The 12,792-nt window shown below is 64.7% G+C and overlaps 3 protein-coding genes across 3 annotated transcripts; 1 reads left to right on the top strand and 2 right to left on the bottom strand.

The window, feature by feature from the left end:
* The first annotated feature begins 2,165 nt into the window (after positions 1–2,165).
* Positions 2,166–4,298, top strand: H696_00664 (hypothetical protein). Its single transcript, XM_009494546.1, has 3 exons — positions 2,166–2,229; positions 2,353–2,968; positions 3,214–4,298. Exons 2-3 carry the CDS (start codon positions 2,371–2,373, stop codon positions 3,822–3,824), a joined length of 1,209 nt encoding a protein of 402 aa, XP_009492821.1. The 5' UTR covers positions 2,166–2,229; positions 2,353–2,370; the 3' UTR covers positions 3,825–4,298.
* Positions 4,299–4,483: 185 nt separating this feature from the next.
* On the bottom strand, positions 4,484–8,110 carry H696_00663 (hypothetical protein). Its single transcript, XM_009494545.1, has 7 exons — positions 7,899–8,110; positions 7,105–7,774; positions 6,375–6,952; positions 6,080–6,195; positions 5,729–5,940; positions 5,027–5,551; positions 4,484–4,880 (listed from the first exon to the last, which is right to left on the bottom strand). Exons 1-7 carry the CDS (start codon positions 8,009–8,011, stop codon positions 4,638–4,640), a joined length of 2,457 nt encoding a protein of 818 aa, XP_009492820.1. The 5' UTR covers positions 8,012–8,110; the 3' UTR covers positions 4,484–4,637.
* A 959-nt stretch (positions 8,111–9,069) lies between these two features.
* Positions 9,070–12,792, bottom strand: H696_00662 (hypothetical protein). The gene is made up of 4 exons (XM_009494544.1): positions 12,328–12,792; positions 11,100–12,091; positions 10,043–10,912; positions 9,070–9,730 (listed from the first exon to the last, which is right to left on the bottom strand). Exons 1-4 carry the CDS (start codon positions 12,761–12,763, stop codon positions 9,284–9,286), a joined length of 2,745 nt encoding a protein of 914 aa, XP_009492819.1. The 5' UTR covers positions 12,764–12,792; the 3' UTR covers positions 9,070–9,283.

Here is a 12,792-nt window from a genome sequence, read left to right as displayed (position 1 = left end):
GGGGGGGGGGGGGGGCGAGGGTGGAGGGAGCAAAAGCCGCTTGCAACAGGGCCCGGACTCGGGGACGGCCGGTGCCCTGGACTCGGCCTCGGCCCAGCGGGCAACCCATGGGGCTGCGGGGGAGCCGAGCCGCGACCCGGGCGGCAGTCAGGTGGGGGGTATTCCTTGGTCCCTGCCCCTTTCTCGCGGGAGTTGCCTTGGTGAGGAGAGAGCCTCTCCGCACGGGAAGGCCGGTAAGCATCCTGGTGGTATCTCCCTTGCTTGCCCCCCCCCCTCCCGCCCTCCTGGGACGGCCCTCCAGCCCCTGCCGGACCCGGGGGGGGGGGGGCGAGAGGGCGGTCACACGAGCTGCCGAAAAAAAAAACTCGGGGTATCCGCGCTGGCGCGCCAGGCCATGTTGCGGCCAACACACTGACTCGCCCCTTGCTCGGGAGAAGCGGGGCCTGCCCCTTGCCAAGGCCCGGGCTTCCCCATGCCCCCGGTTGCAAGGAAGTGACCGTCTCGCGGCAGGCGGCAGGCGGCAAGCAAGTTCGGCCCCGAAGCGCTCAATAATAATGGGGCAAATATAGAGTTTTTGGTGACACCTTTGCCCCCCCGCCCTCCCGCCCCCTTGGCCGGAACAAACGAGCATTCTAGTCCCATGCTTTCGCGTGTGCCCTCGGCCCTCGGCGTGGTGCTGTGACGCCCGGAGGTGTGAAAGCAGCCGCCAGGGGGCGGCGCGGGGCGGACTCAGTCGGGGATTCGTCCGTCCGTCCGTCCGTCCGTCCGCCCGTCCAGCCTGCGCCCGCGGTCCACTGATCCGATACCCGTGCATTCTTAACGGGCTCGTTTGGGAGCACACCCGCATCTCTGGCGGGGTCCACGAAACCATAATACCAGGCGCCCCGGCCCCCCCCCCCCCCGGGCACGCCCGCGCCCTGCCACCAAGCATTTCACCCGGGTCGGCGGCCCCTGTTAGCGCCACCGCCCCCTCCCCCCCCCCTCCCCCCGGCCGCCGGCCCCGCCGGGGTGGTCCCGGCCTCTCTTCTTTATTCAGAGCACTTGCCTGGATGGACGCGCCTAATTGAGAGGCCGTCCTCCGGGCGAGGCTTCATTACATTCCCGTTTTCGACGTTCGCTCGCCCGAGAAGTTTCACATTATTTGGTCCGTAGTTGGAGGGGCGGATTACGTACGCCCTGGCCCGCGCCCGGACTCCCCCCCCCCCCCGCTGCGAGTTGGGCGGCCGTTGCGCCAACGACCGTGGAGTGCCCTTCTCCCTTGGCCCGGGCCAGCGGCAAGGGCCTCCGGAGCGCAGCTCCCGGCCTCTTCCGCCGGCTCGCCAGCCGGTCAAGTGTCTGGCAGTGGTCACTCCTGTGTCAGTCCCTGTTGTCCCCCTCGGCCACGCCGGTTAGAAGGGCCCTTGTGTGGTGCACACATGCGTGCAAGTGCATACCCGCTCAGGGGGGTCGCATACTCTTCTGAGGTGTTTGTTTTTCTTTTGCCGGCCGGGGGGGCGGCCCGCCGTTGTCGGCCCTGTTTCAGAGTCGCCTGGGAAGCACGCCCCCGGCGGAACGCAAGTCGCACCTGCCCGCTGGGGCTGTGTACATATTGTGCCCACCCCCCCCCGGGGGGGGGGGGGCGGGAACGGGGGCGGCGTCCAGGCGTGGGGCTGCTTTTTCCCCTCTGGTCCATTTCGTCCTCCCGGACCCAAGAAGCCCGGGCGGCATGCAGGTCCCCGGTGTAGTCTGGGTCCCCCGGGTTATTGTGTTTCCAAGTGTCCGAGCCGGTTATCTTGTCTGAGCCTCGCCCTGGCCCGCGCGCATGGTCTTCCAGTCCCGCTGCTAGGGGGCGGGGGGCGAGGCCCCCCCTTCCTCGGAGTGCATGTGCCGGCGCGCCCCTTTCGTCTGCCCGCCTGCGGGCCGGGTCCGTGTTGGCCACCGCGTGAGTCTGATGGTGATTGCAGCGGCTTTCATCCCTGGCTGCGTGGTCGTGGCGTGAGCCTCCGAGTCCTGGGCGATGACTGGCCTCGTCGAGAGCACATCAAGGTGCGCGAGGGATGTGTGTCTGCCAGTATCTCGCTGTGTTTGCGTGTATGTGCAGGGGGGGGGGGGGGGGGGGGGCCGGGGGGCAGGAAAGCCCCACCCCAAGCCACGCTTCCGCCCCCTCTAAAAGGCAGTGTGCACCGCGCCGAAGGACCTCCACAGCTGGCTACCGTACTTTTTTGTGTTTTCCTTTGACCCAAACAAGTTGTGCGCTTTCCTCCCTCCCCTCTCTCCCTGTCTCCGCCCCCCCCTCCTTCGCCTCGCCTCTTCGCTTTGTACTTACCCGTCCGCCTCCCCGCCCCGCCCCGCCCCGCCCCCGTCCACACCCAGACAATTCATCTAGCAACCATGCGTGCCCTCGTCCTCGCCGCTTTCGCCACCCTCATGATGGCCGCCGTCGCCTCGGCTGCCCCCCTGGCCAACGCCCGCAACGGCTACGCCCCCCTGGTCGCCGATGCCGACGAGCTGATCCCCAACCAGTACATCGTCGTCTTCCGCCCCGATGTCTCCGTCGCCGAGGCCCGCTTCTTCTCTCGCTCCATGGGTCTGGAGAAGGACGCTTCCATGCGCTTCATGAACATCGGCCGCCGCTTCAAGGCCCTCGCCGCCTACCTCGACGAGGAGGCCCTCGAGCAGATCCGCGCCCGCACCGACATCGTCGACTACGTCGAGCAGGACTCCATCGTCCGCGCTGATGCCTTCACCACCCAGCCCAACGCCACCTGGGGTATTGACCGTGTCGACCAGACCAACCTGCCCCTGGACTCCAAGTACAACTACCACACCACCGCCGGTGCTGGCGTCGACGTCTACGTCGTCGACACCGGTATCAACAACGGCCACACCGACTTCGGTGGCCGCTCCTCCTCCGGCTACAACTTCCACAGCGGCACCCCCAACGCCAACGATGACAACGGTCACGGTACTCACTGTGCCGGTACCATCGGTGCGTGCCTCCCCCTCCTCCTCCTCCTCCTCCTTATCCCGCTTGTCGCCCGCCCCTCTCCCCCTCCCCTCTCCGGCCTGGCGTCTTCTCTCTTTCCCTCTCTTTCCCTCTCTTTCCCTCTCTTTCCCTCTCTTTCCCTCTCTTTCTCCCTCTTTCCCCCTCTTTCCCCCTCTCCCTACGCTTGCTTTTTCCCTGTTCTCACCATGCATCTGCTTGTCTCCCCCGCCCCTCCGCGCTTCCGATAGGTGGTACCACCTGGGGTGTTGCCAAGAAGGCCAACCTGATTGGTGTCAAGGTCCTCGGCGCCCTCGGCTCCGGCTCCCTGTCCAACGTCGCCGCCGGTGTCTCCTGGTCCGCCCAGCAGCACGCCGCCAGCGCCCACAAGCGCTCCGTCGCCTCCATGTCCCTCGGTGGTGGTGCCTCCCTGGTCATCGACGACGCCGTCGAGGCCGCCACCAAGCAGGGTCTCGCCGTCATTGTTGCCTCCGGTAACTCCAACGCCGATGCCTGCAACTACTCCCCGGCTCGCTCTCCCTTCGCCTTCACCGTCAACGCCTCCGACCGCAGCGACTGGCGCGCCTCCTTCTCCAACTACGGCTCTTGCACCGACATCTTCGCCCCTGGTGTTTCCATCACCTCCGCCTGGATCGGTTCTTCCACCGCCACCAACACCATCTCCGGTACCTCCATGGCTTGCCCCCACGTTTCCGGTGCTGCCGCTCTCATCCTCTCTCGCGAGGGCTCCATGGCCCCGGCCACCCTCTTCAACAAGATCGTCGCCGATGCCACCAACGGTGTCATCTCCAACGTCAACGGTTCCCCCAACCGCCTCCTCCGCACCCCCTACGACATGTAAGTGGCCTTCTCGTCGCCGGCGCGCCATGGCTTTGCGCTGTGCGCGCGCGCGCGCGCGCGCGGGCTTTTAGTTCCACTCGCGTCGTCCGCGCGTGCGCATCCGCGCGCGAGGGGCTCCGCGATCAATGGCACCCCATCACTTGGACCTCTCCCCCTTCTTCAACCTTGAAAAAAGGCCCCCCCGCGCCGGCAGGTAGTGTCGGGGGGAGAGGCCACCAGGAAGTCCGGGGGCTTGATTCCGGTGGTGGAGCATTTCCCTGCTCCCCCCCCCCTGTTCATTCTCTCCTCTTCCGGTTGATGTTGCGCTTGTGTCTGCATGTGGTGCCGTCATATATATATGCCTCCGTGCGTGTGTGTGTCTGTGCCGCGTGAGCATATGCCCATGATGCCCCCCTTGTAGTAGTTCCCCCCTAGTGTTAGGTTTCCCCATCCCACATTTTGTGTCGTCCCCCCTGTCCTTAATGTACTGGCTTGGCTCCATGATCTCAGGGTGGTGGTGGTTCTCCTCTCTCCCCCTCTTGTGCTTGCCTTTTCCTTTCCCGTTCTTCTGTTTGCTGGCTGTTTTTTTTTTCCCCATTTCAGGCCTTTGTCCTGCTTTTCGGCTTTTTCTCTTTATGTGATGTAGTTGCGTGCCCAGAGGGCGGGCGAGGGGGAGGAGGGGGTTGCTCGGCACGGACTCTGTTTGTTTTTCCCTTTCCACGAGAGGAACTTGGGTGTAGGTGTGTGTGTGTGTGTATTCTTGTGCTTTGTCCCTTGCCACCGGACGGGCAAAGGGGGATGGGCACGGTGCCAGGCGAGAAGCACTCGCCCATCATCACCGAGGGGCTGCTGGAGAGGGGGTCTGAGGGGAGGAGGGAGCGTCCTTACCTTCCGCCGCCAGCGCAGGAGGCTGGTATGTGAGCGGGGTAAAATTGTATGGCTTGCGAGGGGGGCCTGGCGGAGGGCCATTGGCCGGGGTCGCGGCGGCTGTTGATCCCAGCAGAGGACGACCAAACGGACTGGCCGGGCGGTCTGATGCGGCCGATGGCGCGGGGGCTGGCCGGGTGCCGGGGAAAATCTACTATGATCGGCCGTGTAGGCAGCCCCCGGAGAAGGGACAGGTCAGAGCACGCGAGTGTTAGCAGAGGACCATCCTCCCCATCGGCATGCATGGTTGCGGCTGTGTGTGCGTGTACACACAATCCGGCGGACAAATCAACGTACTGAGGTCGATCCAGGCGCAGCAGTACCGTGGGGGTGATGATGGGCGCCATGCGATGTCGAAGGGAAGGCATCTCGCCGCAAGGGGGATGACACATACATGGGAGGGACCATGTGCATCGGGGTTCCGGCCACCGAGTAGGGGGCCAGAGGCCCTGGTGCCAGGGGGGCATACAACACCGGCCCTGCCCCGCCGGCAGGGGGGCCCGAGTCCGGCCGGCGGCCGCGGTGCCGAGCCGACGAATCGCGCCCGCGTGACGACCCGGCCCCCGAGCGCCCGGCCGAGTAATCTTCGTCCTCCTCCTCCTCGGAGGAGCTCCCCTCATCATCGTCGCGCTCTTCAGACGAGTAGTAGCCACGCCGAGTGGCGGGGCCACCGCGCCGGGCAAAGCGACCTCCACGGCGCCCGCCGGTCGATGAGGCTTGGCCATTGCCCGGCGTCTTGCGCCATTCGGTGACCGCCTGCAGTCGGGTCAGGGACAGGTTGGTGATGTACGTCCCCACGACAATGAGCAGGGCACAAAGGAGCTGAGCCGGACGCGCAGCACATTTACCATGTCCAAGCGAGAGTGTCAGAGGGGCATTCGCAAGGCCATCAAATGGAAAGGGAAACAGGCAAGAGGAGGAGCAAAATGGGGGACAATTCCTCGGGCAAAGGCCGGATATGCGAAAAACACGCGCATGGCACAGCAAACCGGGGCGTACCACTGTGCGGATGGAAAACTGCTCGAAAAAGGCATTCACCGCGCCGGCCAGCACCTGGGCCATGATGGTGGTCTGCTCAACATCCTCATGGTTGCGCTGCATGCAAACCAGCAGATCCGAGCAGTACTTCTCCAGAGCCTTCGGGATGTCCTTCTCGGAGCAACGGTTGGAGTTGTAGTCGGAGATGCACTGATTGACAACGGCAGATTGGTCTGCGCGTGTGAAAATGGCAAAGGTCAGAGTTAGTGGAGCGAATGAGGGCCCTCGCTCCCTCTCTCGCTCGCTTGCGCGCGCGAGGATGAGGGGGAAATAGAAAGAGAGGAAGAGGACAAGTTCAAGGGCAGCACGCACCCTGCTGGAGGCGTTGCAGCCGGATGTCAATGTCACTGCTGATGTGGAAGTAAACTCGGTAAAGGAGATACAGGATCCCAGCCACGATGCTGACATTGAACAGAAGCTGAATAAAACTGCTCTCCCATGGCCGCGCGACCCCAAAGGAGGGCAAAGGCAAACATGCACATTCAGGCACCTCGTGTCAGTCACTGGGGCTGCCGGTTTCAATGGCTGGCACGCATTGCGACGGGTGGAAGGAGGAAGAAGGAGAAGAGGAAAAATCACAGGAGAGAAGGCCCGGCATGCCACGCACCCGAGAGCCTGATTGAGCGAGGGAATGTACGAGGTCCAGGACTTGCCGCGACCTGGGTGACGGGCCCGACGACCGGCGGGCGGCCGCCCACCTGCGCCGCCGTTGCCATCGGCGGTCTTGGCGCCAGATTCCGAGGCATTTTGGGGGATCAGGGCACCGCCGGCGGTGCCCTCGGCCGCCATGGCAGCGGTGGCCGAGGTGGCACCGGGCGGTGTTTCACCAGCAGCAGCTGTCTCGGCGCTCGAGGTCTCAGCCAAGGCCGGCTTTTTCTCCTGGCCGAGAGGCGTGGCCGTGGCTGGCCCATGGGCCGCCATCGGCGATCCATAAAGCATGGCACCGGAAAAGACCGGAGCCACGGTCGGAGCCCCGCCGTACGGCGAGTACATGAGCCCCGGCGTGACCGGCGAATAAAGGGCATGGCCGCCAGCCGGCGAAGCACCATATGCCAAGTGGTGATGCTCCATCCCGTGGTAGTACGGGGACTGAGGAGCAGCAGGGTAGGCACCACCGTGGTGGCCGGCCGGCGAGGCGAAGCCAGCCTCCGATGCCGGGGCCGGCCGGCGGGGATTCATCAAGGCCTGCCCCCACTTCCCGTGTCAGTAAAGGGGGAATTCAGCGGCATATATGAAAAGGGCTAGAGGAAGGGTGGAGGGGGGGGGGGGGGGGGCGGGAAGGAGGAAAGGGGAGGGCAAGTAAAAGCCGGCATAAGGCCAGCGGTGGATGTGCTCACCTGCTGCGCGGTGCGGAGTTGACGCCGGCCATTGAGCCGCGAATGAATGGACGGCGCGTTTCGCTGGAAGACGGGGCTGTTGTTGGACCCTGGAGAGAAGGTGTACTCAGGCTCCTTGAGAACAAGGCCACCAACATCATCAACGGTGGGCAGGAATTCCCGCTGAGGGGTGCCCGGTGCCGCCGAGGTCTGGGAAGCAGAGGCAGCAGTCGCGGCAGCAGCAGCAGCGGAGCTGGCTGGGGCGCCACCAAACAGCGGCGTCGAGGGGCCCGAGCGGTCGGCTGCCCGGTCAGTGGCACCAAACCGGCCGCCCGGAATCGAAATCCCCAGGCCGGAGGTCGATGCAGAGGCACCCAGGCCGAAGGAGGTCCGACGATCGGCCGATGTGCTCGAGGTGGGTCCATCATCCAGGAGGTCTGCCTCGCTCAGGGATGAGCGCAGGTGGCTGGTGCCGCTGGAGGCCGGCTTGAAAGGGAAGGCACTCGTTTCGTTGGCCAAAGCCGAGCGGTCGGCCGCCGACAGGGTCAAACGCCCATCTGAGGGGGCTTTGCTCGGTGAATCCAGGTGATCGCCGAGGGACGAGCGCGCGGCAAATGATCCACCCGGCGGCCGGGCTAACGGACGAAAGGCCCATGAGGAGGAAGCCATCGAGGTTGAGCCGAACGTGGAGCTGGGTTGCCAGGGGAGGAGGAGGGGGAGGGGGGTCAGTATGTCTCTCGAAGGAGAGACCAATGAAAGGGAACAAAGTGCCCCCGACGGAAAAGCACGCGAAAAAAGAGCGAGAGGTGACAAACCTCATGGTGCCGGTCTCCACACGCGAGCTGGAGTCGAGATCCATCGGCGCACCGACCCCTCGCTCGGCCGCCGCGTCGCGCGAGGCCAAGGCACTCCGATCACCGGAGGTCATGCTGAAGTGCAGGACAGGAGGGCCCCGTAGCGTGGGCGGATCGGGCGATCTGGCAGGGACCGAGACGCACTCCGGAAGCGGGCGGCGGGGAGGGAGGAGCAGGAGGAGGGGGGGGGGAGGGGGGCGAGGAAGAGAGGAGGGCCGGGGTAGCCAGGTGGCACGTTGCGGGCATGAGACGAAGGAAAGAGAGATGCGGCTTGATGGGTGCGGATGCTGCTCCCGAGGGGGCTCTTTTGTCTGTTTTTTTTTCTGCTCAGAGCGACATGGCTGCGTGAGAGGCAAAGCGCGGCCGAGGAAGAGGGGGCATGTTCACCGGTCGCGGCTTCGACCTTGAGCGAGCAGGCGTCCGGAAGGAGGCATTCTTCTCATTTGAAAGTTGGACACTCTATTTGTGTTGACAATGTGCTTGGGAAGGAAGTAGAAGGGCGAATGGGAGGGAGAGAGAGAGAGAGATGTGAGTCAGGGGGGACTGGAGGCTTCCCGAGGCCCAAACGCTCCTCGCCCACGGGGGGAGGGGGATCTCCAAGGCCCTGGGGGCCCACGCACCTGCCTGCAAAGGCCCACGCATTGGGGATTTCAAATTGTCGTTACCCCCAGCCGACCCGTGCGTAGTGACCCCTGTTGCCGTTGTTCCCGAGCCCGCCATCGCAGACCGGTAATACACGGCCTTCGCCGCTCCTAACCGTCGGAGACGTCGCCGTGTGTTCGGTTGCCGGAAGATCCTCCCGCAGCAGCCGGCTTCCCTCCGGGGGCCGGGGGAAAGTGCCCCACGGGTACGGCGGATGTTGTTCCTTCTGGAAGCACGAGAAGGTACCAACGGTAGCGGGGCGCTCCACAAGCATCGCGGCTATCACCCCGGCCCGGTTCTACGATTCCAAACCCACTGGCGCCTGTTCCCCCCCCCCCCGCCCACACCTCAGAGGGGGTGCTGGGCCTGGGAGGGAGCAAGTCGCCTTAGCCCGTTGTTGGTGTGCGCGCCTGCGGGGTGGCCCCCATCATCACCCTCGTTCACCAATCCATGCCCCACAACAAAGCACCCTGCCTGCTTTTTTTTTTAATATGTGGATTGCTTTTTATTGACTACACATACAGCAGGATCGGTCACCCAGCCGGACCGGCTGCTGGGAGCAGCCTGGCGGCGGAAAGACCCCGTGCGGAGGCGGACAGAAAGAGCGAGGCGAGGCAGAAATCCGCAGATTGTTTCCCTCTCCGAGGGCCCTCCCCACACGTGGGCACGGTCTCCCATGTGGTCCTTTGGGCGTGCTCACTCCCCTAGGAGTGCGCCGGGTCGTGGTGCTGGTACTTTGCCCGAAGGGAGGACACGGTCTCCGGGTTGACGTCGAGGATCATGCGCCCGAGGTACTTGATGATGCGCCGGGTTTCGGTGGAGCTGTACACGGCATTGCGCATGAGCTGCTGGATCTCGAAGCACAAGCCATTCGGCAGGCTGAAGGCAGACAACGGCCCGGACGCCATTCGGTTCATCGCATGCAGGAGGTCCTTCTGCATGTTGCGCAGGATGGCCAAGGCCGCGGCAAAGAGAGCCACGCTGCCATCAACAAAGAGCAAGTCCCAGATGCGCAGGACACACTCCATGGGCAGGGAGTTGACGAAGAGCGAGGCAAAAGGCCCGGAAAAGATGACGCTGATGTCGGTCTGCGTTTGCTCCAGGGCCTGGGCCAATTCCGGGAGGTGAATCTTGATGAGATCACCGAGCACCTGGATTGTCGTATTGTCGTGCCGCATGGTCGGCGTGGTGCGTGTGTGTGTTTGTGTGTGTTTGTGTGTGTGCGTGCGTGTGAGTGTGTGAGTGTGTGAGTGTGTGAGTGTGTGAGTGTGTGAGTGTGTGAGTGTGTGAGTGTGTGCGTGCGTGTGAGTGTGTGAGTGTGTGTGGGAGAGGCGGAGAGAGAGGATGAGAGAGATGACGAGAGAGAGGATGAGAGAGAGGATGAGAGAAGCAGAGAGAGAGAGGGAGAGAGAGAAAGAAGAGGGGCAATATCTAGCCCTGTGATCTTGCGCGGAGCTACGTACCAGCTGGTCCACGAAAATGCCCACCTGGTTCTTTGTGAAGTAGTTCGGCGGGAAGATGTTTTCAATGATGTGGCACAGCATCCAGAAGGTCTCATGCTCGGACAGCTGCAGCAGCAGGGTGGCCGAAATGACCGAGAAGCACTGGATGTACCCGACCGCCGGGTTGCGAAGGGAGTATGCCCGGAGAATGCGTCGCAGACTGACAATCCCCGGAGCATACATCAGCGAGAATGAGGCATACTCCGGCAGGGTCCGGTGCAGGTCTTGCTCGATGGCTGCCACCACCACCGGATCCAGGCGGACATTGCAGAAGTCATTTTTCAGGGCATCCGGCTCACCGGCCAGCAGGCTGTACGATCCGGCAGGCATGGCATCCATGGGACCCACATCGCCAGGGCTCCCGGCACCGACGGCCTTTAGGGTGCTCTTTTGCAGACGGCTGCGCAGGCCACTGGATGACCGGCCACCGGAGCCGCCGCCCTGACGGCTGATGCCGCGGATCATGTCATCCCACTCGCTGGTTTGTGCCGGCTCGTAGATGTGGGCCGCCGCCTGCTCGGTTAGCCGGCAATAGCGCATATACAGCCGAAGCCCCCCGTCACGGAAGCTCCCCCCCGGGAGAAAGGTCCCCGGGTCCCCGGGAACCAGCTGGTCCAGGCAAGTGAGCCACACCAATCGACGCAGGGCCACCGGGATGCCGGAGGTGCGAATCATGCGGGTCAAGTCGCGCAGATCGGCCGGCGAGTGGCTCTGATGCGCGGTCGACACGGCAAAGTCGGCCCATGTGAGGGCCGACCGGGCGTCCGACTTGTTATGGCCCTCCGGCGGTGTCAGATGCTGGTGCACGGTCGAGCTCTTCGCGAGATTGTGCTGCCACCATCGGGGGGGGGGGGGGAAGGCAGAGGGGCAACCCGAAAGGTGGGCAAAAGGTCGGAAACACCGGGCCCATTTTGAAGGTGGGCCAGGGGCAGGAAAAAGAAAGTGTGCGCGTGAGAAAGAGGCAGGGATCAGAGTGGGGCTGGAAGGGCGGCACTCGCGCCATGGATGCGACACCTACCTGGGCAATCAATTCGCTGCGGATCTCGGCCAACTCCGCCGACAGGGCGTCCATCTGCAAGCGCGCCTGGGCCAAGCGTTGTTCATAGCGTTCCACCCGCCGGCGTTGGACCAGCACCTCCTCGGCCTTGCGTAGGAGCTGGAAGCCCAGGCGATCGGGAACATGGGCCGCGGCAAATCCAGCCGGCGACCCGAGTCCCTCCATGCCAATTTGATAGGGGGTGGTGCCGGCGGCTGGCGAGTTCCCGGCCGTGCCCCCGGCCATCAGGTGCCGGTTGCCCGACAAGAAAGAGCCTGGCCCCTGGCCGGTGGCCGAGGCGGCGCTCGTCAGCAAGGGAGATGGAGTCGCCGGCACGGGTGACATTAGAGGCCGAGTTGAGGTGTAATCCTGCGGGCAACGGACCCCCCCGGGACACCGGGCCAGGCCCAAATCCCGGTGCGTGGGACAGGGAGTGGCCGCGGCCGTGGCAGTCGCGGTGGCTGTTCCGCCGGTCGGGAGCCCCGTTCGATCGGTGCCGGCGGCCGGAATGGCAGCACGCTTCCCGGGGGAAGTGGCAGCCTCCCCGGGTCCGGCATATTGTGGCACCAGCATGTAGAGCCCCATGCGGATGGCGTAGGAGTGGAACTGCATCTGCGGGTCATTCAAGTCTCCCGGGCCGCCTGGCACCATGGCGGCCTCAGGTGCCACCGGGGTCAGCGGGCTCAAGACGGCTGACTCATCCTCCAGGTTACTGTGGAGGGCATGCGGCGATTCCGACGGGTGGAATTCATCATCCGCCTCCAGGATGTCCTCCTCTTCGTCGACCCCGAGGGCGGTGGCCACACCGGCAAGCGGGTGCCGCTGACCGGTGGCCACGCGTGGCGGGGGCGTTTGATCGACTCGGCTTTCCCCGGCCGGGGCAGGAGAGTGTGCCCGTGAGGAGGTTACCGACTGCGCGGAGGAGGAGTTCGTCGAGGCACCCTGCCGGATGGTGAAAGAGCTGGCGGCAGCCGCTGGAAACACAGGATGGCCAGACCGACGGAGGACGGGACAGAGACCGAGAAAGGTGGTGTTGGTGGTGGCGGCGGCGGCGGCGGCGGCGGCGACGAAGACAACGGAGGTGATCGTGACAATGTAGCCAATCAGCAAGAGATGTAATGGGCGAGCGGCAAAGGCCGTGGAAACATGTATATATATATATATCTATGTGTGCGTGTGGGCGGGCACGGGCGTGGGTGCGTGTGCGTACCGCGGATCTCCGGAACAGCGCTAGCAGCAAAGTTGGACTTAAGAATGGCCTCGCGTTTGGACGGGTCCAGCGCGAAGACGGCCGACGCTTCATCAGCCGGATTGATGCCCGAGCCTGTGGGCGCATGCGGCGCCGCACCTGGTGCCAGAGTCAGGAAAGCCGTCCCGCCGGCTGGGAGGAAGTCCTCCAGGTCGGACCCCGGCCCCGGAGGGGTGGGGGACGAGGAGCCCGGCATAGATACAGACGTCGGGACCTGGACCTCCCCGCCAGAGAGGCTGGTTGAGGGGGGCGGTGAAAGGAGATGCGCGATGTACGAAACGCTGCGCGGACGCGCGGCGGTCGACTCGCCGCCCGTTTGGGGCAGGACCTTGGCCGGGACGTCGGCGGTGCTGGGGTTCTCCACCGCCGCCGGGTCCTGGCGTGTCGGGGAGAGCATCGCTCGGCGAGGATGCAGGCGGGGCCGGG

Source organism: Fonticula alba (assembly GCF_000388065.1).
Source record: "Fonticula alba strain ATCC 38817 unplaced genomic scaffold supercont2.1, whole genome shotgun sequence".
Taxonomy (NCBI): Eukaryota; order Rotosphaerida; family Fonticulaceae; genus Fonticula; species Fonticula alba.
This window is presented reverse-complemented; position numbering and strand designations above follow the sequence as displayed.